Here is a 27,789-nt window from a genome sequence, read left to right as displayed (position 1 = left end):
CACGTGGGGAAAAAAATATCTAAAAGCAAAGGTGATGTAACTTACCAAACGGAAGTGTTAGCATGTTGATAGACACACAAACACACACACAAAATTCAAGCTTTCGCAACCCACGGTTGCTTCATCAGGAAAGAGGGAAGGAGAGGGAAAGACGAAAGGATGTGGGTTTTAAGGGAGAGGGTAAGGAGTCATTCCAATCCCGGGAGCGGAGAGACTTACCTTAGGGAGAGAAAAGGACAGGTATATGTGCGCGCGCGCGCCCACACACACACACACACACACACACACACACACACACACACACACACATATGTATGTGTGCGAGTGTATATTATGTGTGCGAGTGTATACCTGTCCTTTTTTCCCCCCTAAGGTAAGTCTTTCCACTCCCGGGATTGGAATGACTCCTTACCCTCTCCCGTAAAACCCACATCCTTTCGTCTTTCCTTCTCCTTCCTTCTTTCCTGATGAAGCAACCGTTGGTTGCAAAAGCTTGAATTTTGTGTGTGTGTGTGTGTGTGTGTGTGTGTGTGTGTGTGTGTGTGTGTCAACATGCCAACGCTTTCGTTTAATAAGTTACATCATCTTCACCCTGTAATTGCACAGATAAAATGTACCCACCAAGTGGCAGCAGAAGGAAACGTACATAAGTTATGAAAAATGTGCAATATTTCAGAACCAGTGGCTCCGTCTGGCAGAAGGATTGAAAGGAAATGAAGAGGGATGAAAGTGGTAGTTATACTAATGTAGGAAACTGAACAATGTTTACATAACAAGTGGTAGATGATATATGTCATTTCACATCTTCCTATGACAGCATATGTTTTGCCACTTACGGGTCTGATATGGGTGGTGGTAAGAGAGCACATAGGACAAGTCTTACAGTGGGGAGAGACACAGGAGTAGGAGCCATAAGGTAGGGAGAAGGATGCAGAAGCAGCATAGGATCTGACACCGATATTGCGAAGACTGGGATGGCAACGAAAAGCTATTCTTGGGGTGGTGGACAAAATGTCACGCAGTTTTAGAAAGTCATAGCCTTGTCGATGTAGTTGATTAATACACTCGGAAAAAAGGATGATGTTGAATGTAAGAGGTGTACTAAGTTGTTTTTTGGTGGGTTTGTCAGTGCCAGGATTGGATGTGATGGCCTGGGAAATCTGCTTTTGAACTAAGCTGGTGGAGTAATTACATCTAGCGAAGGCTGAGATGACAATGTTGGTGTATTGCTGTAAAGAGACTGCATCTGAACAAATAAGTTGCCTCAAATACAAAGGCTGTGTGGATGGGAGCAGTTCAAATAGAAAGGATGGCAACTATCAAAATGTGTAACTATTGTTGTTTGTTAGTGGATTTAATGTGGACAGAAGTGTGTGGCACCCCTCGGCGAGGATGAGATCAACATCAGGGAAAGTGGAATGAGATTCCAAATAGGCCAATGTGAAATTTAGTAGGAAGAATGTATTTAGAGGTTTCAAAAATTTGAACAGATGGTCAAACTCAACATGAGTCGATATGGCTAAAATTTCAGCGATGTATCTAAACCAAATCAGGGTGTGGATCCCAAGAAACCCCCCTCCCAGTGACACATGAAAAGGTTGGTATAGGAAGCAGCTCTGTGCACCCTTCTACCACCACCTATACCAACCCTCTAAGTGGCAAAACATATGCTATCAAAGGGAGAGCCACCTGTGAAATAACACGTCATGTACCTGCTGTAAGGTAAACATTGTTCTGCATTGGTATGACTACCACCAAGTTGTCAGTTAGGATGAATTGGCATAGACAGTGAATGTGTATTGGCAACGAACAATATGCTATTGCAGAGCATACTCTACAACATAGCAGTCGTGACCTTGGTGCCTATTTAACCACACATGCCATCTGGATTCTCCCTCTTGACTCCAGTTTCTCAGAACTCCGCAGGTGGGAACTGGTGTTACATGTGTTTGGTTCTCACCCACCACCTAACCATAATTTATGATAATTACTTTCATCTCAGCACCTCTTTTTGAGAAGTATTTCCTCTCTTCATTCCCTCTTACATTTCTATAGCTTTTATTTTCTGATAAGATACGCGTAATCCCCCCTCCCCCTGTTCCTCACCTATCTACCATGTATAATGCACTTAGCTTTCCATTCTTATCAACTCTTGCACAATGTGTTTTTTTTTTCCCTAGTAATCTCTTTTGTGCTTTTTACCCTATCTTCCACCCTTACAGATCTTAGGTTTTAAAATCTTGTCCTGCACAATCCCAACAGTCTGTCTTTCATTCTCTTCCCGCTCAGTAAGTCTCCCCTGACTTGAAGTTCTGGCCGATTCTTTTAACTCTCCTTGTTTCCTAAATCTTTCCCATCATTTTTAATCATCACTCTTCCTTTCCCTTAACCCTTCTGCCAGAAGAGTGAGCCAGTGGCTCGGAAAGCTTCCACATCTTTCTCAACTTTTGTGTTTGTTTTTTGCTGGCATTGCTGGGAAAGTAGATTATTTATCTATTTTGTTTTATTACGTTTTCAAAAACTGAAAATATTCCATTCTGGACTTTCCATTGTTTGATGATCAAAAATTGATTAGTTTCTTTGATGTGCTATGGCTAGTTGTATTGCTCAGCTGCACACGACATTAATGATTTAGAGAATTTTGTTTAGGAATAAACTGGTATAAACAGTTAACTGTAGTGTGTAGCATTAAAAACATATCTTAGGCACTAATTTTGAGAGACTGATTGATGTAAAAGTACCCTTGACTGGACACTTTCTTCAAAATGTGTTGTCAACACAACATATATTCTCAAAGTCAGAAGAATAATAGATAGTTCGAAGTTTCCTACAAAATAACTGACATCTACTATCGAGAACAAGTATGACCAAATGCGCCATGGCACAGAACTCATTAAAAACACGGTGATCTGATTATTAAGTCTCAGGAGATAGTTACTTGAATGGTAAACCACTGTTTCATCCAATCCACACATTCTAGTGCTGAATGCAAACAATACATCATAGCAGCAAACTGAATACTCTGAAAACTAGTGTACTTTGTGTCTTCTATTTAAAAAAAAAAAAAACTGTCTTGGACAGTGAACAAACAGGCATTCTTCCCTTCTGACTCATTTGTGAGAATGTTAGCATCATCCACATTTGTTATTTCAGTGAGCTCAAAAAAAATTATACTTTTTAAGGAAAACAGTGCCTGTTTTCTCCTGCGTTTTCTCTTTCCCTTGTGGTTCCTTCGTTTTGTATTATGGCAGCCAACAGCATTAGTTTTCATAATCATGCTCAACAATTCCTACTTGAGATCAACCGATAGAATGAAGTTTTCTTTGACGCACTGGAAAAGTTCAGTATTAGTTACAACATAAGAATAGTATTAAGTTTCTTTCCACAAATAATATTGTGATGACGACTGCTAGATGGCATTACATTTGATCAAATCACTGGCAACAATGGCTGTGCATCAGGAGTAACGCTGACAGATCATCTGTGACTATGATATACATTGATTTAAAAAAAAAAAAAAAAAGAAAAATTAACATCAAGGAGGAGCTGTGTGACATAAATTAAAGTTGGTAGGCATGTTTCTATTATATCTATTAAAATTTTGTGCGGGTTGCATATGTGTGGCCACTGATAGAACCCTTACAAGGATATGAATCTGGTTTGCTTTAAATACACGCTGTAATGGTTGTGAGCATTAGTGACCTTTGAGGTTAGGTATGGTGAGTTGACATTAGTCAAGAATGCTTTTAAGTTGACAGATACCATTATGGACACCTCACTGAGTCCAAACAAGATCTTGTAATAGGACTTTGAGAAGCTAGATGTTCCTTCTGCAATATTGCAGAAAGACTTGCCAGGAATGTAGCCACAGTACATGGTTGCTGGCAGTGGTGGTCATGAGAATGTAAGGTCACAAGAAGACGTGTTCAGCATATGGTTCTGCCACATCATAATGTATCTGCAGCAGCAATGTGAGCAGCAGTTGGCACCACAGTGACACAACAAACTGTTGGAGATTGGTTACTTCAAGAACAGCTCCAAGCCAAATAAGCTGTAGTATGCATTCCTGGAGTTATGGTCTGGGGTGCGATTTCATTTGACAGCAGGAGCACTCTCGCGTTATCCCATGCACCCTGACTGCAAGTTTGTACATCGATCTGGTGCTTCAACCTGTTGTGCTACCGTTCACGAAAAGCATTCAAGAGGGTGTTTTCCAAGGGGATAATGTTCACCCACATACCACTGTTGTAACCTAACATGCTCTTCAGAGTGTCTACATGTTGCCTTGGCCTGCACGATCACCAGATCTATCTCCAATTGAGCTCATATGGGACATCATTGGACCCACAACTCCAGTGTCATCCACAAACAGCATTAACTGTCCCTGTATTGACCGACCATGTGCAAAAGGCATGGAACTCCGACCCACAAACTGACATCGGGCACCTGTACAACACAATGCCTGTATATTTGCATGCTTGGATTCAACATTCTAGCAGTTACAATGGTTATTAATGTGCCAGCATTTCACACGTAAAATGGCTTAGTTTGTGTGTGTGTGTGTGTGTGTACGGAGGCAGCACAATATAAACTATCTCATCTGCCCTAACTTGTCCAGTGTTCTACAAGCGGTACAGCAAATATATCCAAAAGAAAATATGATTCAGACCATGTGTGATGGCTTCAGTGGATCAAAAACTAATACAAAAAGGTGGCAATTTGGGATACAGCAAAAGGGTACAACAGACAAAGTGGCCCAACGAGATTTGAAGATGGTTGTGTAATATGGTGTGCTGTCCCCCAGCAGGCCATCATCTCGTCATCTTACATAAGTCATGCATCATGTGTGTAGTGAATAGTTGGAAGTGGCAAACAACAAACAGCGGTCCATCAAATTGACCACCGAGGCATGTGAAGCTTTGTAATATACTATTTTCTGTCCAGCATGTTTTAACTACACGTTTTCTGTGCTTACATAAGGGTAACTCTGTCTGGAGATCAGTCAACTATTCTCGCAAATGCCAGTACCAGTGTAAACAGTGAACAACTTGTTTTGAAATTGTGTGAAATGTTGGGTCGCATCCTGAAAGTGTTGAGGAGAGGTGGTCAACAAGCTGTGAGTGGATAGCTCAGTCAGGCAGTTTAACAATTTTATTAACCACTTTTGAGTGTCTTATTTCAATGTGACATCACAGAGACTTCCACAGTTGTTTATGGATTTTAATGCACTATAAGCAACTGAGCCTTTGGGGATAGACATCTTCCCCAACATGCAATTTGCGTGTTGACACCCACTATGGGTGCTGATGACCATGCTGTATAGTGTCCCAAATACATCATCAGCCTTAACAAAACCCTTCGGTGCTTCATGTACTGAGCTTAATTCTTCATGAGCTACATAAGAAATTTGTAAGCATTGAAATTCAAAATAGGTGTTTCAGACAAGTGTTGCTGTTAGTTTCTTTGGTAATTGGTGTCATGTTACACATTGCCATTGTCCTAAATAACCATTATAAATCATTTACTGACATAGGGCAATGGGGGCGATGGCAAAGCAATCCTAAAGAAAGTGGCAACCACAATTGTAGATGTTCCAGCACAATGTCTTGGCATTTTTGCAAAAGTTCAAACACAGAAGTTTCCTTTTCATTTTCTTCTCCCTATCTTTATTCGCCTTGTAAGCAAAATGTAGTATTTCAATAAACAACGATGTTCTCTTCCGTTTTAGTATTCGTGTAGCACAAAACATTGTCATAGCAAATGTGTAATCTCAGTACTATCAAGAGCTCATGTAATGAAAAGCTTATTCTGTCACATTCTAAAAGCTTCTTCGGTCGTGTTCTCTTTTATTCAGTCTGGTGTAAATGCACATAGAACATCCACAACTAATTGGAGAAAATGACAGAGCACGTAGATCGTATGATACCAAAATAAGATTTTTGCAACTTTCAAGCATGTAACTTATGATGGTAAGATAAAAGCCCATACCCCATGTGATAATGTGAGGTATTACAACCGATGTAACACTTCTTAATATGAATATGAGTGAACTAGGCTTTCTAACACACAAATAAAACTAGGATTCCTATGTGAGAAGTACAGATGCCACATGACACTGACAACGCAGAAATGATTGCGTGTGCTTCCTAATTATTCCTCACAAGTGATGTATTCAAAATCCATTTGTAAATTTTTTTTTTAGGAAAATCTGAAAAACGTATTTATCATTTTCATTTTCCAGTAGTTTTATTTTGTTTGGCATTTGATTAAGCACTTGTGTAGCCATCAGTATACTGTGTGCCTGTCAGGTGTTCTGGTACCTGATGGTCCAGTACACACACACACACACACACACACACACACACACACACACACACACACACACACAGCAGTCTCAGCAATTTTTAATTTTGTACATCTTAGCTATATTTTAAATTAATATGTTATTTTCATGGAGGTTGCTGTAGTAGTGGGGATGGTTGATGTCTTATTGTGTTAATAGTATTTGACTTCTGGTATTACACGTATATGGACTGCCAAAAATGTGGTTAACAGCCACACAAAATGGGGATGCCACCCAGCCAATGCAATGTTGGTATTTTCTGTAGCAGCGTCGGTTGAATGTGAGTCTTCTTACAGCTTCCTTGAAACTTTGTAATCATTGACATTTGTCATGCTGGAACATAGTCAACAATATCTAGTTAATTTTCTATGCCAACCTATTCATAGGCCATGTAGAGGGAACCTTCCTAACCATCCAGAAACTCCAACTCCTCACCTGGTTCAGATACATTGATAATATCTTCATGATCTGGATTGAGGGTGAGAACCCTCTATCCACATTCTTCCAAAACTTCAACACCTCCTCCCCATGCATACACCCAACTTCTCCTTCTCTGTTCCCACTCCAGCACAACTCAGCCTTGTATTCTGCCAGTGCACTTAGTCTTTTTAAATCTCTACTTTTTGCCCCCCTTCCCACTCTCCGTCTAACCTCCTGCCTGCACCTAGTTGCTCTATCCTCTCTCCACCATGTCCCTGTATGATCCTGGAAGCAGCACATCACCACCCTCCACCCCTACCCTGCTATCCCTCTCCATCCCTGCCCCAGCATCCTCCTAACCCCACCACACAGATCGCTTCTCCCATCATGCACTGTTGCTTGCAGTCTGTCCTTGGCGGCCAGAGACTGTAAGGTGTGTGTGTGTGTGTGTGTGTGTGTGTGTGTGTGTGTGTGTGTGTGTGTCCTGTCTGTAACCCAGCATGTCCACTGTATGATGAGTAGCAGTCTTTCAAGAACTGAAGAATTTTTCTCATGCAATTTCTTTCTTCCAGTTACCTTTCTCAGAACTGCACATCTTATTTTGTTATTAGGAAAATGACAAATATCTACCTTCCTCCCATTTTTAATTTGAATTCACCTTAAGGACTACACACAAACTCACTTTTGCATAAACAAGTGAGTTTGTGTTTTGCTTTGTTATTTTATGAGTAGGTAGTTGTTTAAACCATTCTGGATTGTGGACTGCAGACAAGTGTCTCATTGTGTCATCCATTCTTATTGAAGTTGGAAGTCTGTGTGTGATAGTTCAGAAAAAAAATTACTAAAGTGAAGCTAAGTATTTATGTTGAAGTAAAACATGTCATGTCTCAATATGGTGAGGAAGTATTTTTGACTGATGTTAAAAATACTGCTTTGTAAACTGTGAGAAGTAAGAGTTACTGTGGACCTTTCATTTAATGTTCAGTGGCACGTTTCAATAGATAAACACTACAGCAAATACAGCTAAGGGCATTCCACCAGTCTTTTTAACCATTTTGTGAAGAACAGTTTTCCTTCATGCAGACATCCCTTAAGTAAATTAAACCATACAGAATTCTGTGAATTCTTAGAAAAGTACACAAGAAGGTATCTTCCCTATTCTTCCACCTTAAGAAGCTACTACACCAGCCCAAGATATGAAGAAAAAAAGTGTGTCAGTTGATGAAATCACAGACTTTGTGGAAAAATATATCCAGATGTCATTGTGGGAACTTTGGAAGAAGATGGCCCAGATGAAAAGTTTCTAATAGACTGTGAACATTTAGGAAAAGTAACTCTTTTTCACCATTAATAAATAGTCTGACATCTGTGGGTACCATATGGCCCAAAGGCATTAAGCAAAACAAACAACTTCTCTTTGTAACAGATGATGTGCCTTATATGATGAAAGCTGCCAATTCGTTTAGAGCATTACATAGTGTAATAGGGCATGGTACTTGTTTAGCTCACACCTTACAGATTTGCGGAAGAGATTTTTAGGAAATGCAGTTTTTTGACAGATTTATTTGGTGTATTGAAAAGGTATTTTTGAAAAGCCCTTGATGTGTTGCAACATACAAGTTGGTTAACTCCAGACGTTTCCTTCCCATTTCCCATTTTTACAAGATGGAGTCGCAGATTGATGCCTGCAGCTGTTAGTACCAGAACTTCAATGTTGTGAAAAGTGGGTATTGATTAAAGCGACAGCAATGAAGCCACTTCAATTGCACTGGTGCAAGAATTAATGTCTAATGTTAATGCAGGCAAACTTTCATACATAAAATCAAATTTTGGATTTATTCCTGTTGCCATAACTGCTTTGAAGCAGATTGAACAAGTGAAAAAATTGAGAATAAATTAGCTGATGTGGTAAAGTGAGAAAACAGTATGTCAGGAAGTGAGAAGCATCTTAGGAAAAAGGGCGGGGGCGGGGGGGATCTTACACGTGCTTTCCACGTTCCATTTAAGGGGTGGGGGATGTATTGTACACTGTGTTTTATTTTAGTGACTTTGTTGGGTGGCAAGTTGTATCTTGATTATTTAGATTTAGCTTTGTTTGTTATTGTCCATTTTAAGTATACTCCTTTTGTGTCAGCTGAAGTAGAAAGAAGTTTTCAAACTGCAAGGCTTCATTGGCTGACAGTAGGAAATATTTTTTATTTGAAAATTTGCACAAGGTATTCTTTGTATATTGCAGCTCAGACCTCATAGGTTCAAGTAAAAACCAAGATGTGCTACACACACACACACACACACACACACACACACACACACACACACACACACCAAAGGTTAACTGTGTTCTGATAATGTTAATAAAAAGCACACATCATCATCAAATTCCATAGTTTAGCTTATTTTTTGCATTTTATTCTTAAATAGTTTATCATCATAAACTGACTTACTAGTCTATTTTAGAAGAAAAGTTTTCTCTCTTTTTAACACTGTTAGGTCATATTTTTATGTTCTGAATATTTTTTGTAAATTTTTGTTCATAACAGCGTATTTTTTGTGCATATCTTGATGATTTCTGGGTCATAATAATCCTACTGTTTGTCAATCTGTGCTTTTGATTTTACGTGCTCTCACCATTTTGCATTCAATTTGTCTTTGATTACTGGTTTGAGGACATTTAAAAGATATGACACTTGTACTCCTAGATGTTACCTCTTTATGCAGTAAGTGGTTGTTGTGCTAGCTGGTATGTACTTTCGTTTGCAGAAGAGCTGCAGTGAGTTTTTATACAGCTTTTATCCAGTTGTGAACTTTAATATCAAGTTAATGGTTTCATATGCCACAAGACGATAGTCTCTTCGATTGTAGAGTTATCTCAGCAATTAACGTGTTAATCTGAAATGTATGATGAACACACTCATCATAGATACTTCTCAGTATATAGAAACTCTTTAATGTCTAGATAAGTTCCTGTTATAATTGTGGTTTCCTTAGACAGCTTGAATTTCTTATCCGTGGGTCAGCTGCTATCCCAGTAAGTACAACCACATTTGTCTTCTTTCTTTGAATCATTTGTGTAGATGAACATAGTATTTTCCATTGTTGAGGGGATACTCATTCAAAATATAATAGTTTTGGTATCCATAGCCAAAGACTGACTAATAAAACTTGTGGTTCTAATCTGTTGATGTGGTAATCAGAATCATAGTAATGCAGTCTTTATACAGATAAATTACTTTTGATTAATGGATAAGTTCCGGATATTCCACAAGACTGGGTATCTCACAATATTTTGTTTTGTGCAAACTGTGACTGCTTCAGTAAAAAAGCACTTAAGTATTTGTGATGTATGTTAGAGGTGGGTCATTTACCTTGATGGAGATAGCATTAATTGGAGTAGATTTCATTATCTTCAGTTATAATTAGTACTTTATACTCCATTTATCTAGTGGTTTGACTAGCATTCATAGTTGACAAAAAACTGATTGGCATAATCTGTATCTGACCTTATTGAAGCATGGTATAAACCTTAGTCAAATATGTGCACTCCCATACTTACACCCTTGATAGCACACAATATATTAATGTAATTTTATAGTTTACAGCATCTTCTCTATGAAATGTGCTTTCCGTTGGAATCCAAATCTACCTTCTCAGATAGCACCTCCTTAAGGGAGATCCTGTGTATCTTTAGTAGCATAAATTGAGGACTTCCCAGACGATATATGAAAACCAAATTTCATCTTGCTCATCAAATAAATGCACAGTCAGCCAGCACATTACAAAACTGTTACATTGAATGACAGTGTCATGAGGATCAAAAAAATTTTGAATAGCAGAGGTTGTGGTACTAATCCTTGGCATAGTCCTTTGCTTGTTGTTCTGGACTGCTGTGAAAGATTTCAGCTTAATTGTCATCAGTAATGTGTGTGAAAGTATGAAGTTTGTTCGAGAAGATACCAAAAATATTACTTCTCTGAGTTTTGGCACCAGTTATCATTAATACAACAAGGTTAAAATGTGAAGTAAGACAATATGATTACTAAATTTGTTAATTTCATTATTCATTATTTGCACTCAAATAGGCTTCCATAATTAGACTAGCCCTGTTGTATATCAGCCATTTTGCATAGTATGTTGTTAACAACTGTTTGCAATTTATTGATTTGGCAATTAAAAAAATAAATACTGTGCTATGGCAGCATGGTGGACTGGGTTGACAAAGTGAGCAGACAATGAGCACGTACTCCCCTGCCTTACAAGGGAACATTCCCAAGTGTGGTCAATGAACGATGTGATAAAATTTGGCAGGTGTCTAGAGGAGGCAAAATAATACTTCTTTTTTCCCCAGATTCACTTTTGAGGGGTAAAGCACACCCCAAAAGGTAATTCAGTATATAAGGTTTAGGGTTAATAGATCCAAAACCATGAAATATGTTTCATATAAAAGTTGTTCTTGAAAACTATATAATCAGTTTTTGAAAAAAATTACCCCACCACCATTAATGAGTTTCGCAAAATGGAAACTTTGTTACAACATAAATGAAAGAAACTTTCACGCCACACACACATTTTTCGAAAATAAGTTGTACAGAGTGTGCTGTCAGAGTATTTGCAACATACCTACTTAAAATTTCTAAGCATTCATTATTATTCTAGTTATTTGTTCTACATATGTGTGCTGTATTACGTAAAATGTTATTTTGTGTTCCCACATATGTGTATTCTGTTAATTCAAAATAACTCAGTAGTATGATACAAAATCATTACAGCGATGAAAACATTCCCGCTTCCATGGCTGATGTCATTAACACATGCTTGTGTGGTGGCAGGGGTAAGCCAAATCGAACCCTGGTAGTGCAAAAAAATTTCATTGCCAGTATTTGGGCGCAGAGGGAGGAAAGGTGGTGGCGTCAAGTTCCTGATCACCAAACTTCGCGCCATTGACCTGGTTTAAAAACAAAACGCCTCCACAGTGTCTCATGAAGTGTGGGTATGTAACACTGTTGATCGTGATCTGTCCATCAGTAAGCTTTGTGGCCCCATTAGTGCTATTCACAAGGAGTAGTCTATGCACTGGCACGTCGTCATCACCCTCCCCTTCCCCCCCCCCTCTCTCTCTCTCTCTCTCTCTCTCTCTCTCTCTCTCACTCACTCACTCACTCACTCACTCACTCACTCACACACACACACACACACACACACACACACACACACACACACACACACAGCATTACAAACATTGTAGTGGAGCATGTTGCAAATAAATAAATAAATAAAGAAAAAATGGAAACCTGTAAAGAAATGCTTAAATCATAATGTTTTTGTAAACCATGCTCACAAAATGAACAACTGTTGTTCATATAATACACACCATGGGAAAGGCAATAAAAACAAAGTTCAGCAGGTGTTACAAATTGTGGCGAACAATCCTCAAAATAGTCCGATTTGTACCAGGCACTTTTCAGTACATTGGAAAACCTCGGCAAATAGAATTGGTTATGTACTAATGACTGCAACTTGAATATATTGTATCTCAAATGGAGAGTGACATCATAATCATGCAGCAGAATTAGATCTTAAAATCTTCTCATGAAGTTCTTCCAACATCGAAAGCCGTATATGTCTTAACAGATGTGCCTATCCTGTTGAGCCTTCTGGGATCACCAGATGAAAAAGTTCATTGTCCTCAGGTAAGACACTCAAAATTGTTCTTTCACACTGATCACCCCATAAATCTAACAGTAATACAGATTTTTCTCCTGTATTGGGAAAGATAACTTCTGTCAAATACCTTTTGATGTGGTTAGAAGTTAGTTTACAACGTTTCAATGCCGTCACAAGACTCTTTCGCATTTCAGAAAGAGATTCTCTTATTCTCAGTCCAAACTCAGGTGGGTAACCAGTTTACCAGCTGCAGCCTGAGACTGTAGCCTGAATCGAGTAACTGAAGGCAATGACTGTGCCATGGATTCAAATGTCTTTGCACCCTTTTGGAACAAAGTATGTCCAGAGCGCAACTCCAGATTGAAGTTCGAGAACCTCTTGTCGACCCCTATTCAATAGTCTGGGAATTCTGACGTTGCCTCACAGTATATATTTTCTTTAATGTCGTTTGTTGTTAGCAATATCAGCTTATTCCCAAGAGTTAGCAACTTTCACTTAGTTAATACTAGGCAGAAATCAAATCTGCACGTGGAATGCACTTCCTTGACTCTTGTGCAGAAAGGAGTGCACTATTCTGCTGCATCCATTTTCAATAAGCTACCACAAGAACTCAAAAATCTTAGCAGTAGCCCAAGTTTAAGTTTAAACTGAAGAGTTTCCTCATGGCTTACTCCTTCTATTCTGTCGAGGAGCTCCTGGAAGAGCTGAAAAATTAAGCAAATTCCAGTGTTACATTTTTGATTTTCTTTATTTAAACTTACGAATTGTCGCCTGAATATATGTTTCTACTATCGTGTTATAATTTCATGTATTGACGCGTTCCATGACCATGGAGACATCGGAACAGTAAATAAATAAATAAATAAAATCTTAAAATGACCTAATTGAGATCGTTTTTATCTTTTATATAGTGTCTAGTTATAAATCTGGTTTTTCTGAGTTACAATTCCGCGAATCTTTTTAAAATTCGATAGCCATTTGGGACTTGCCTTGAAATTATGGAATTTAACTTCCCTTCTCATTTGCAAGACCAATATTTGAATGTCAATGCCATCGATCACCAGCTGATGATCCATAGGCTCTAGAAAAGTCCAGCAGTGTATTATCTTCATATTATCACATTTTGAGCCACTGTTGAGAATATACTTTTCCAAGGGATACAGCTGTTTCACTGACTTAACTTAGTATTGTTTATCCTGCATGGCTGAAAGCGATCTTTCTCCCTTCTTTCCATTTTTCCAAAATTCAATCACAGATTTCTTATATTAGAATTTTAATTCACTTTGTAAAGAAACATTGCCCGAGATGGACTCCTCATGTGTTACAGATTAGCCATCACTGTCAATCGTTGCTACACCATGGAGCTGCGCTGCATCAAACATAGCCCATTATCTTGTTCCGTAGTAGTCAAATGTCCATCCATGCTGTCACAAATCAATGCTACACGGGTGTCTTTCAGTTCCACTTCCTGAAAATAGATGGAACTCTAGGGGAATTCCATGCTGTTGAAAGATTTGGCAAGTATTAACTGGGTTAACAGTTGGCATCTTCCTTATTTGTAAACACAGTTTCACGTCAGTTCAGCAACACAGGTTCAGTGAATACTGACAAGTACAAGTGGTCCAAAGAAGAATCCACAGAAATGTTTTTGTTAATGACCATGTCCAGAAACCCGTGTGACATGAAGTAATCCAAAGAGAGTTCTCTGAGAGAGAGGTCTTGAATGTAGCGAGGACCAGAAGTCGTGTGGTGATACAATTCTGTAGTAGTATCAAGCAGCAGGTGAGACTGCTGCAGAGCTGTCAGCACCGGCTTATATGACAGGAGGCACCCACTAGAAGATAGCAGCATGTACAGCTCTAGTCATATTTGCAATGTGTTATGATGTTGCCAACTAGCAACACAGCGTTGTACCCTAAGAGCTGAGCTGCTAGTTGGCAAACCTCGTTATACTGCAGGCCACAAACTGCATCATCTCTGAGCTGCTGCTAGTTGGAAGGGGTGTCGGACAGGGCTGGGCCCTGGAGATGGTAACAGTATGCGTTATGACATGTTGCAATCCTTTTCTAATCTTCAAATAACAATCTTCAGAAAAAATTAGTAATTTATGAAACAAGTCCTGAAATCACCGTCACTGTGCCATGAAGAACTTGTCGCAGCAACCATTTTAGATGGATAGCGCACCAAGCAGTACTTACTTATACTCATCATCCCAACAGACTGGTGTTTGCTGACATTACGTATGCTGTTTGATTGTTTGTGAAATCTTCTCTTTGAAAACCTTAGGAGATGCACCACAAAGAGATCTTCGTCTATGTGGTTCAGTCATCAGTCTCTGCAGCTGGCAAATTGCTTATGCCCTATTTCCATAGTTTTAAAAGAAACTAATGGATAGGTTGGACCAAGAATTCAAGAATATCTTTATGAAGCCCTGAATGCTCTTGTGACGGCATCATAATCTGGTAAGCTATCAACCGAACCATCAAACAGTATTTCACAGACATTGTCCTCCCTAGTGTGGGAGAAATTTCATTCCATTTTGTGTGCATGGTGTAAAAAAACATTTATGTTGTAAGAATTTCTTTACCAATTATCATTATTGTAATGATTTTGTATCATAATAATGAGTTACTTACTATTTTCAATTAACAAAATAGTTATGTTATATGGTAAACTAAAGAGAAAGGAAAGAAAATTTAATTTACAGTGTCTTACAACTGTTTAACATACGAAACAAGATAAGTAAACAAATAATTAGAATAATAATGAATGTTTAGATATTTGAATTAGGTATGTTGCACATACTCCAACATTATATTGTTTTCCAAAAATGGCTATACAGAAACCAGCTTCATAACACGTGCATGTATTTGGTGTGGAAGCTTCTTTAACTTCAGTTGTAACAAAAGTTTCCGTTTTGCAAAATTGATTAATGTTGGTGTGGTAATTTGAAAATTTTCAAAAATTTTCCAAAGTTGATTATAAATTTTTCAAGAAATTCAGTAACATTTCAATTTTTATATGAAACACATTTCTTTTATTTCTTGATTTTGAAGCTATTCCCTCTAAGCCTAATATGCCAAATTACCTTTTGGGGTGTTCTTCACCCGTTAACAGTGAAATTTGGCACATAATAGTGTAACTGGGTGCAAACAAAAAATATTTATTGCATTATTTTGCCGAGTTTAGACATGTGCCAAGTTTTGTCAAGATCATTCATTGACACTTGGGAATGTTCCCTAATTGCTCTTATAATACTGGGCATAATAAGAATGAAACAAACTGCTGTGACAGATGCCCTCCCTTTTGAGAGAAGAAAATGCCTTTCAGATCTAAATCCTCCTTAAACACGATCAGGTGTATAAAAACTAAAACTACATAGGATAGACCGCTTAACTCTAGATCAAAATGCTGGAACTGGCCAGAGCTTGGCTTGTGCTCTATTTAATTTGATGTGCCGAATAGCAAAACTGTTACTATGAAAGCTGCTAAAACTGTAATTATAAAAACACATGTACATGAGAAAATGCACTACACTACTGTGTTTTCATGTTGTTGTGCTGGTACTAAATTTAATCTAGTGATCATTTTCAAGTGCAAAACAATGCCAAAATCTTTTGAAATCCTGTCAGATGTTGTTCATGCACATAACAAGGGTTTGATGGATGAGGCTGGTATGAAATTATGGATTAACAGAGAGAAGGAAAGGCACTTCACTGAAGAATTCTCTTCTTGTGCTAGATCAGTTTAGTAGTCATTTGAAAAAGTCTGTGAAAGAGAAACTGAGACAGGCAAATACAGAGCCTGCTGTTAATCTGGTAGGATTTGCTTCACAATTGCAACTTCTTGATGTCTCGATAAATAAACCATTTAAAGTATGTATGAGAGTGGAGTGGAACAATGAACGATGGATGAATCCCAATATGAATTCACACCGAAGGGAGCTTTAAAACGACCTACAATCAAGCAAGTGTCAGTGGCTAAAACAGTTGTGGTGTAGAGTGAGAGAAGACATTATTGTTAAATCTTTCAAGAAGTGCAGCATAAGTAATACTCTCAATGGGAGTGAAGACCATCTTATATATGAAAAGGACAATATGACAAGGATGAAGAAGAAGAAGAAAGTTCAAATGAATACTATAAGGTATTTTAAAAGTCAGTTCAGTTTTATAAACTAAGAATTTCTTTAAACTGCCTTTCGCAATACAATAACAAATATGGCAGTTTTTTAATTGCTTGAAAATTAAGGTGTGTCTCAGTCGATAAAATACAGCATTTTGTTCTGAATGCATTGGTTTCTGTTCAAATTGACAGTAGTCAGGATTATGTGATGCAATAATTATTATTGACTTGATTGGTGGAATATGTATTCTCATGTCATTTGGAACAAAGTCTGTTGTGGGCTTTATTTTTGTTGACAGAGGCTGCACGTGTTTCCAGTTGCATGTGGTAGTCTGCAGCTCTTTGTCTTGTGGCTAGCATTGCTGCCTGTGGGTCACTTGGTCCCGGGTTAGATTCCTAGGCAGGTCGGGGATTTTGTCCTGGCGACAGGGTGTTTGTGTTTTCCTCATCATTCGTGAAAGTGGCGAGACTGGACATTGAAAAGGATTGGGAATTTGTTTGCGCAGTTGAGTGCTCCACAAACCCAAATCTCATCATCATCCAGTTGCAAATGGTAGAAGTACCAACATGGCCTACTGTGACAGTTGAGGATGTTTATCTTTTGAACTCCACCAGAATCAATTTAAATTTTTCTTCCAATGACTAATTGAGTTGCCAGTTCTTTAAAAGTTTCATATTATTATGCTGACATGTATGGTTAAATGATGATGGTGTCCTCGTGGGTAAAATATTCCTGAGGTAAAATAGTCCTTCATTCAGATCTCCGGGCGGGGACTACTCAAGAGGACGTCGTTATCAGGAGAAAGAAGACTGGCGTTGTACGGATTGGGGCGTGGAATATCAGATCCCTTAATCGGGCAGGTAGGTTAGAAAATTTAAAAAGGGAAATGGATAGGTTAAAATTAGATATAGTGGGAATTAGTGAAGTTCGGTGGCAGGAGGATTAAGAATTTTGGTCAGGTGAATACAGGGCTATAAATACAAAATCAAATAGGGTTAATGCAGGAGTAGGTTTAATAATGAATAAAAAAATAGGCGTGCAGGTAAGCTACTACAAACAGCATAGTGAATGCATTATTGTGGCCAAGATAGACACGAAGCCCACGCCCCCCAGGGGGTCCACAACTCTTTTGTGGATACGTGCGTAGCAAGCACGGGACCCCGAGCTAATGTGGCTTTCCTTCCTTTCCGGGCTGCATACCTTCCCTTTCCACATCCTTCCCCATCCCCCATCCTTCCCCATCCCCCATCTTCGCCCCCCCCCCCCCCCCCCCCGGCCCCTCACCTCCGCCTCTTTCCTTCCCTTTCTCCCCCTCTGGGAGTATGTTTTGTGCCTACGTCCGGAGACGGACGCTCGAAACTGTAAAGAATTCTTTGCTTTCTCCGCTTGCAAGTCTTCGTCCTTCCTTTGTCCTTCTCTTTTCCTTACCTCTTCTCTTTGCCCTTTTCTCCGCTGCGGTGTTTGAGACCTCTCTTCTTTCCTTTCTCTCTCTCTCTTTTCATCCCTGTGCGTGTCTGAAGGCCGACCCACGCATTTCCATGCGTAGCCGGTGACGGGGTAACGCGTAATTACCCGCCCCAGGTAGACAGGTAGGACACGTACGTACCCCCTGGTAACGGCCAGGCCCAGGGAGGGGTGATTACCCGAGCTGATACCTTCCGAAAGTGCCGATTAGTCCCTCCGTCCGTTTGTCGGGAGGTGTGACCTGAGGTGTGAGCAATCACCTAAGGCAGGAGTGCCCTCAGAGAGGGCCCCCACGAGGAAGGAGCGCGCGATCAGAGACGCCGGTAATCATGGGGGATACTTTCGCAATGGTTTCCTCATCTTCTACTATGTCAGCTCACAAGCATAAGTTCCATGAGTCTCAGCCACAGACAGTCCTTCCTTCGTTGCCACAGTTCCTTGTTGTTTCTCGGTCTGACGAAGGTCACGACTTCTCCACAGTCAACCCTTTCATTATTCAGAAAGGTGTCGATGCAATTGCAGGTCCTGTAAAGTCTTGTTCCAGATTACGAAATGGCACCTTGTTGTTAGAAACAGTCAGTGCCCTCCAGGCACAAAAATTGCTGCGTACTTCACTGCTACACACCTTCCCTGTCCGGGTGGAACCGCACCGTACTTTAAATTCATCACGTGGGGTCATTTATACTTGCTCCCTCGACGAATAATCCGACGAGGAAATTCAACACTACCTGTCTGACCAGGGCGTAACGGCAGTTCATAGAGTCATGAAAAGGGTTGACACGAAGATCATTCCAACCCCTACTGTCTTCTTGACATTTGACAAAGTTCAACTCCCATCGAAAATCAAAGCAGGCTATGAGATAATTTCCATTCGCCCTTACATCCCAAACCCTAAGCGTTGCTATCGGTGTCAAGTTCAATCACCCCAGCCAGTCCTGTTCCAATCCGGCCAAATGTGTCACGTGTGGCAAGGATGCCCATGAGGGTGTTTGTCCACCTCCATCCCCTCGTTGCATCAACTGTATGGGTGACCACGCTGCTTCCTCTCAAGATTGCCCCATTTTTAAAGACGAAAAGCTCATTCAGGAAATCATAGTGAAGGAAAAGGTGTCGACCTTTGCTGCTCGAAAATTACTCGCCAGTCGACAGCCCACCATGCCTCAGACAGGAAAATACAGCACTGTCCTTGCCTCTCCTCGGCCAACAAAGGAGGCAGCCACGCAGACTTGTGACCTTACCTTTAGTGCCATGGTCGTCAGATCGGCCAGCGCAAAGATCACCTGTTCAACCTCCCCACTTTCGCCTGCCCACTCTATGGCTCGCCCTTCATTGGGTTCTGCTAAATCTCGAGCCCAAAAGTCAGACACCAAGACTTCGAAAAAAGAGCATACTCGTAAAGATTTTTTACGTACCGCAACTTCACAACCATCGGTTCCTCCTTCATCTAAACATCATGTTACCAAGAAGGCTAGTAAGAAACCCAGTTCATCTCCTTGTCCGCCAAGGCGTGTCTCATCTACAGCGCCACCTGGCGGTAATCGCCCTAGGCCGTCTTCTGTGTCGCCGAGGCACACTGCTGGTGGCCGATCAACCGGCCGATCGCTGGTGGCAGGAGCTGCTCCTGAACAACCTATGGATCAGGATCCTCTGCCTTCGGCTGAATGCCATTCCATGCTGTCGGTCGCAAGCTCTGAGCAGTCGCTGAGTTGACGGCAACCTTGGTCATATTCCTCCATTTTCTGTTCACCCTATGTCCATTATCCACTGGAATATCCGCAGCCTTCGAGCCAATCGGGATGAATTGTCGATCCTCTTACGATCCTACTCGCCGGTCTGTCTTCAGGAAACAAAGCTGCGTCCCCATGACCGCTTTGTTCTCCCCCATTTTCAGTCCGTCTGATTTGATCTCCCCTCTGTTGAAGGCACTCCAGCACATGGAGGACTCATGATTCTTCTGCATGATACTCTCCATTATCACCCAATCCCCTTAAACACTTCCTTCCAAGCTGTCGCTGTCCGTCTTTCCCTTTCTGGATATACCTTTTCTCTTTGTACTGTATACATTCCATCGTCCACACCAATGGCACGAGCTGATCTCCTTGATCTTCTTGGTCAGCTTCCACCCCCCTATTTGCTGGTTGGGGACTTCAACGCCCACCACCCGCTTTGGGGATCTCCACATCCTTGTCCGTGTGGCTCACTATTGCTAGACGTCTTCCACCAAGCGGATCTAGTTTGCCTCAACACTGGGGACCCTACATTTTTGTCTCCCTCCACGACAAATTTCTCTCATTTGGACCTTTCGGTTGGTACTGTTCCGCTATCTCGGCACTTCGAATGGTTCGCCCTTGATGATACACACTCGAGTGACCACTTTCCGTGTGTCCTTAGACTGCAGCCTCAACAGCCATATATGCGCCCGCGACGCTGGAAGTTTGGCCAAGCCGATTGGACACTTTTTTCGTCTCTAGCGACATTCGATGACCGTCACTTTCCTAGCGTCGACGATGAGGTCGCACATATTACAGACGTTATTCTTACAGTTGCAGAACATTCAATACCACGCACCTCCGCATTGCCCGGCACCCCCCAGTTCCTTGGTGGAACGCGGCATGCCGTGACGCAATACGTGAGCGGCGACATGCTCTTCGCTTTTTCCGCCACCATCCTACTTTGGAGAACTGTATCCGCTATAAGCAGTTCCAAGCGCGATGCCGTCGCGTCATCCGCGATAGCAAGAAGGAAAGCTGGAAATTCTTTACTAGCTCATTTAACACCTTCACTCCCTCCTCGGAAGTTTGGAGTCGGATTTGACAGTTCTCAGGCGCGCCTAGTTGCTCCCTGGTCTCTGGGCTCAATGTCGCGCATGATACATTAGTGGACCGCGTCGCAATTTCTAACTCATTGGGTCAACACTTTGCTGAGATTTCGAGCTCTTCAAATTACCCGCCAGCGTTTCTCCTGAAGAAACGTGCAGCGGAAGTGCGACCTCTTGCTTTCTCCTCTCAAAATCGCGAAAGCTACAATACTGTTTTCTCCATGCGGGAACTCCAACATGCACTCTCTTCTTCTCGCTCCTCCATCCCAGGACCGGATGGTATCCACATCCAAATGTTGCTGCATTTATCATGCCATAGTCTGCTTTACCTCCTTCGCCTTTATAATCGAATTTGGACCGACAGTACTTTTCCCAGACGATGGCGGGAAGCTATCTTTGTTCCTGTTCCAAAACCTGGAAAGGACAAACATCTCCCCTCTAGCTATCGTCCCATTTCTCTCACGAGTAGTGTATGTAAGGTTTTGGAGTGTATGGTGAATTACCGTTTAGCTTGGTGGCTGGAGTCCCGCAGTCTTTTAACACCTGCCCAATACGGTTTTCGAAAGCATCGTTCTGCAGTTGACCATCTTGTTGCTCTCTCCACTCATATCATGAACAATTTTCTCCGGAAACGCCAAACAGTAGCAATATTTTTTGATCTGGAGAGAGCATACGATACCTGTTGGAGGACAGGCATCCTCCGCACACTGTTCTCTTGGGGCTTTCAAGGTTGGCTGCCCCTTTTTCTTCACGAATTTATGGCAGAGTGCACATTTAGAGTGCAGGTGAACACCACTCTCTCACGTACTTTCTCCCAAGAAAACAGGGTACCCCATGGCTCCGTGCTGAGTGTTGTACTGTTTGCCATTGTCATAAATCTGATTATGGATTGTCTCCTTCCTGATGTCTTGGGCTTCCTCTTTGTGGAAGATTTTGTGATCTACTACAGCTCACAATGGACCAGCCTTCTTGAACGACGTCTTCAAGGATGTCTCGATCGCCTCCACTCTTGGAGCATCGAACCCGTCTTCCGTTTTTCTCCCAGTAAGACCGTTTGTGTTAATTTTTGGCGACGTAAGGAGTTTCTTCCGCCCTCCGTACATCTAGGACCTGTCAACCTTCCGTTTTCGGACGTCACCAAATTCTTGGGTCTTATGTTTGACAGAAAACTGTGCTGGTCCTCCCACGTTTCCTATCTTTCGGCTCACTGTCTGCGATCCCTCAACACCCTCCGTGTCCTGAATGGTACCTCCTGGGAAGCGGACCGAGTGGTCCTTCTATGCCTCTATCGCGCCTTAGTGTGCTCGAAATTGGACTATGGAAGCATAGTTTACTCCTCTGCTCGGCCGTCTATTCTTCGGCGTCTCGACTCTATTCACCACCGTGGATTACGTTTAGTGTCTGGAGCTTTTTACACCAGCCCTGTGGAAAGCCTTTATGCTGAGACTGCTGAACCTCCGCTGTCCAATCGGCGAGCTGTCCTTCTGAGTCATTATGCTAACCATCTGTCTTCCATGCCTGCTAATCCAGCCCATGACATTTTTTTCTACGCCTCCTTGGATGTAGGGTATGCAGGCCGCCCTTCCTCCCTACTACCACCGGGAGTCCACTTCCGTCAACTGCTCCATTCTCTTTCCTTCCGCTTTCCTAAAACCTTCTTGACAACTTGGGGTACAGCACCGCCTTGGCTCTGTCCCCGGATCTGCCTGCTCCGTGACCTTTGTCAATTTCCCAAGGATGGTACCCCTTCACTTGTTTATCGTCGGGCATTTGCTGCTCTATGTGCACAAATTAAGGAAGCCACATTTATTTATACTGATGAGTCGGAAACATCGTTAGGTGTAGGGAGTGCCTATATTGTTGGGGACACCCCAAATCGATTTCGGCTTCCCGACCAGTATTCGGTTTATACTGCGGAGCATTACGTTGTTCTCCAGGCTGTCCAATACATCCGCCGCCATCAGCGGATATGTTATCTGTTCAGATTCTCTCAGCTCTCTCCTCAGTCTCCAAGCTCTCTACCCTGTCCACTCTCTGTTCCACCGGATTCAGGACTGCCTGCGCTTGCTCCATTTGGGGGGCGTCTCTGTGGCGTTCCTGCGGCTCCCAGGACACGTTGGTATCTGTGGCAATGAGGCGGCCGATATAGCGGCCAAGGCTGCAGTCTCTCTTCTTTGGCCAGCTATTCGATCAATTCCCTTTACCGATCTACGGAGCGTTTTATGTCGTCGTGTTGTTCTTTTATGGCACGCACATTGGTCAACACTTCCCCATAATAAATTGCGGGACGTGAAAGCTCTTCCCTGTGCTTGGACCTCTTCCTCCCGAACGCGTTGTTGGGAGGAGGTAATTTTAACTAGCTTCCGGATAGGGCACTGTCCTTTCAGCCATCGACATCATTTAAGCAGCGATCCTCCCCCACTCTGTCCCCACTGCTCTCAGCTGTGGACGGTAAGACACCTTTTAATTGAGTGCCCCTATTTTACTCCGTTACGCGCCCGTCTACAGCTGTCGCCTGAGATATTGTCCATTTTAGCAGATGTCACGCGGCCGATCGCGTTCTCGAGTTTATTAGTGCCAGTGAGATGACGTCAGTCATTTGAAGCTCTTTTTGGGAACAACCAACCCCTTTCTGTAGTGGATTTTTAAGCTTTCTTTCTGCTTTTAGTTTCTCCAATTTTTTGAGTTTCATTCCCATTGCTGCTGCTTTCCATTTTCATTTTTTTACCGTTCCCTAAGTCACAGACCGGGCGCTAATGACCATAGCAGTTTTGCGCCAAAAAAAAAAAAAAAAAAACCTTGCGCAGTTTCTCTTCAAAATGCAATATGCATTACATCTGTACAGTGTTTAGTTTTTGTGCAATAAATAATTGAAAGTGTTGATGGACTTAATGTACACCCTGTATTTGCTTTCCTGGGAGGATTGAGTTCAGGCCATTGATCTCTGTAAAAATCTGAAGCTAGCTACTTCTATCAAATAATCAGGCTTTCAATTCAAAGTTGTGATCTTAAAAACATGAACCTCGTGCCACAGCTCCAAAAAACTGGATTTTAATTTTTACTCCAGGTTATCATCTGATACCAGTATGAAGAGCTGTGTGTGCACGTAACTTGGCCTTATTTTGAATAAACAGTTATTTTAAGGCCAAGATTTTAAGAAGTTAATGGTTTTGATGACCTTATGAAGAGGTACTCATAACTGCAGATAATTAATTTGCATCAAGTCCCTGCTGAGCTAGGTGGCGCAGTGATAAGCACATTAGACTTGGCATTCAGGAGGATGACGCTTTGAACCTGCATCTGGCCGTGTAGATTTAGGATTTCCACAATTTTCGTTAATCGCTCCAGGAAACTGCTGATATGGTTCCTTTGAAAGGATACGATTGGTTTCCTTACTCATCCTTCCCTAATCCAAGCTTGTGCGCTATCTTCAGTGGTCTCATTGTCGACGGGACATTAAATACTAATCTCTCCATCAAGTCACTGCCTATGTTTCATGCAGTGGCTACTAAAACAGTTTTTGACAGTATTTTTATTAAGCTGTATAGCTTCATTAACTATGCCATTTATATCTTTGCTTCATCGATACAGACATCAAAGCAGTTAGCTCATGGTATATTATTCTGTTCAAAAAAAGAATTTAAGGTAACCAAATATTTCAACTCCAGTAGTATGCATAGGTAGAGATTTTCGTAAAAAAATATCTCAAGTGATAAGTTCTTGTTCTGATACCCGTCTATTCGTTTAAGATGATGAGTCCAGATCAGTAGGTAGATTCACTCACTTGTAAGGAAAATTTGTATCACTTCAGATGAAAAGTAAGTTTATTCATTATATTGGTCTCTAAATCTCTGATGCACTGAGCTACTGTCATTCAAAAGTGATATCTTAGCCTTTCTTTCACAGATTTTTCACCTGGTATAAATTTTACCAGCCTTTCTTTCACTGATTTTTCACCGGGTATACATTTTACCATCATCATAGCAGAAAGTATAACAAGATTTTCTGAAAATGAGTATGCTTCGCCACATTGAGCTGTCTTAAGTAAGAAGCCTCAAAAACACGAACATTTTCAGTTTTAAGATTTCATCATACGCTTGAAAAAAGAATGCAGCATTTTTTATTTTTAAGCCCACGGATCTAAATAACACATTTTAGCGGAAACCATAGAGCTGTTTTAGGGAGGATAACATTTTGAGGATTGGCATCGTTGTTCATGAATCCTAAAGATATATCTTTCGTCATACTTCTTAATTGTTTTAGCAACTATTTTTGTTTGAAGGCTTGTAGAAACATTAAATTGACCTAACTTCTTTTGAGGTGATTTCATTGGCACCAGTCTCATTACTACCACAATCACCTTTAGCAAAACAGCTAGTTGGTGAGTTCAAAGCTAAGCAATCAAGTTCATCTAAAGCAGAGCAATCACGTTCGCTATAAGGCTTTGGCCTACCTTTTTAAACCCACCTTTCTGTCCAGCAATAAAATACTGAAAACAAGTTTAAGGCAAAAAATATGGTGATATCTAAAGTTTAGGGCTGAATGAAGTTTAAATGGATATTTACATTGAACAGTGGCAGTTTGATTGATATGTTACAATCACACTTTTTACAGTTGGCCTTCATTGCAGAGTTTGGCATACAGCCTTATTTGTGTACAAGGTTGTTGTCTGGTCTCTTATTGTACCTTTTTAAATTTCTGTTTTTTGCTTTTTGAGTTACTTATTAGAAAGTTATTAAAAAAGGGACCCTTGAGTGATTTCCATGGATCCCAGGGATCTGCAAAACAATTTCTACACTTTCAGTACCAGTGGTTTGTGCCCAAAACCACCATTTTTTCTTCTTCTCCTCCCCCTTCTTCTTCTCCTTCTCCCCCTCCCCCTTCTTCTTCTCCTTCTCCCCCTCCCCCTTCTTCTTCTCCTTCTCCCCCTCCCCCTTCTTCTCTTTCTCCCCCTTCTTCTCCTCCTCCTCCTCCTCCTCCTCCTCCTCCTCCTGCTTCTTCTCCTCCTCCTCCTCCTCCTCCTCCTCCTCCTCCTCCTACTGCTTCTCCTCCTCCTGCTGCTTCTCCTCCTCCTCCATCTCCCTCTGCCCCCTACTCCCCCCTCTCACCCCTTCTCCTCCCTCTTCTTCTTCCTCTCCTCCCCTTCTTCTTCCTCTCCTCCCCTTCTTCTTCCTCTCCTCCCCTTCTTCTTCCTCTCCTCCCCTTCTTCTTCCTCTCCTCCCCTTCTTCTTCCTCTCCTCCCCTTCTTCTTCCTCTCCTCCCCTTCTTCTTCCTCTCCTCCCCTTCTTCTTCCTCTCCTCCCCTTCTTCTTCCTCTCCTCCCCTTCTTCTTCCTCTCCTCCCCTTCTTCTTCCTCTCCTCCCCTTCTTCTTCCTCTCCTCCCCTTCTTCTTCCTCTCCTCCCCTTCTTCTTCCTCTCCTCCCCTTCTTCTTCCTCTCCTCCCCTTCTTCTTCCTCTCCTCCCCTTCTTCTTCCTCTCCTCCCCTTCTTCTTCCTCTCCTCCCCTTCTTCTTCCTCTCCTCCCCTTCTTCTTCCTCTCCTCCCCTTCTTCTTCTTCTTCTTCTTCTTCTCCACTTCTGCTTCTCCCCCACCCCTCCTCCCCTTCCCCCACCACTCCTCCCCTACTCCTTCTCCCCCTCCCCTACTCCTTCTCCCCTACTCCTACTCCTTCTTCCCTCCCCCCTACTCCTACTCCCATCCCCCTGCTCCTCTCCCTATTCCTCCACCCCCTCCTACCCTCTATTCCTCCACCCTCTCTTACCGCCTATTCCTCCACCCCCTCCTACCGCCTACTCCAGCTCTTACGAAATACAATCCTAAACAGAGTTGAAATTGCAGTTAATATTATTTTGTAATTACAAATTTTTAGCTCCGTGAAATTGAAATGTTTAAAACTCTGTGGCACATGGGGAGTACATAGTTTCAGCATGTAGTACATTGGTTGCTGTCAACTAATTATTGAATGAAAGTACAAGTCTCTGGGTGGCAAAAACTATACTGTGCGTCTTGAAATTGCCACTATAAAGTTTGTTGCTGTTAGATAGAAAACAGTGGTTTAAGTCACAATATGCTTATTATGACATAGTCCATAGAGTGGAGAAGAGATGAAAGTTGAACATTGTATTTACGTTATTGAGCAAAGTGATATCTGACTTCATTTCCAGTTGGTACTGTTAATGTGTAATTGGTGGAGTAGAATTCTGATTTTTAAGTAATTGTTTACACGGCTTACTGTGGCAGTATTCCAGTGGCTACAATGAATGTTACATTTTTTGTGGGCATGTGAGTGTGCGTGTGCACATGCGTGTGTGTCCAGTGGGACTGAAAATAAGGTGAAGAGAATTGTACCACCAGTTCCCATAGAAGCTGGTTGTTCTTTTACCAGTTATATTTAATAGGTTAAATCCTCATCGCATACTTCTGTTAGAACTCTTTGTGAATTACATGCACATGGATTTTTAAAAGTTGAAAGTCATTCTTAAATCTAATTTATTTTTATCTTCCAGCAAATATCATTCAAAAATTTGGTGGAGAGGAACAAGAAAATGGAGGAAGAGTGTGGTGCACCACTTCCAAACTCTGCAATCCACTTGCCTTTCATAATTGTTAACACAAGTAAGAAGACTGTTATTGACTGCAGTATATCAAATGACAAGTAAGGATTTCACTATAGCAAAAATAGTTACCATAATCACAAATTATTTGTAAAGGTGTTTCTGTAGTTTACACCATAAAGTTGTAATAGGTTCTTACTGTAATATAATTGTGGGGCAGCCTTTCGACTGCTGAAGGTGATAGCTATTTTACGTGCACAGATTATGGTACAAACTAAGTAGAAATCAGTGGTGGAAAAAATATGCATTCTGGCATGTTTTTAATTTGACATTCAAAATAAGTGAATCATGTGTGGCACATTTTGCAGTTTTTAGGAAACAGACAAAAACTGTTAATTACTTGGAATT

General features: G+C 41.3%; 1 protein-coding gene across 1 annotated transcript in view; it reads left to right on the top strand.

Annotated features, from left to right (window-relative positions):
* The window catches only part of LOC126162888 (transcription factor Dp-1), a 235,072-nt gene that overhangs the window by 162,438 nt on the left and 44,845 nt on the right, over positions 1-27,789 (top strand). The window contains exon 8 of the mRNA XM_049919688.1: positions 27,334-27,482. Coding sequence (XP_049775645.1) covers positions 27,334-27,482 — 149 coding nt within the window. The remainder of the gene's footprint in view (positions 1-27,333; positions 27,483-27,789) is intronic.

Source organism: Schistocerca cancellata, chromosome 2, assembly GCF_023864275.1.
Source record: "Schistocerca cancellata isolate TAMUIC-IGC-003103 chromosome 2, iqSchCanc2.1, whole genome shotgun sequence".
In the NCBI taxonomy this organism is placed as follows: Eukaryota; Metazoa; Arthropoda; class Insecta; order Orthoptera; family Acrididae; genus Schistocerca; species Schistocerca cancellata.
Note: the sequence above shows the minus strand (reverse complement) of the source record. Positions and strands in the feature narration are given on the sequence as shown.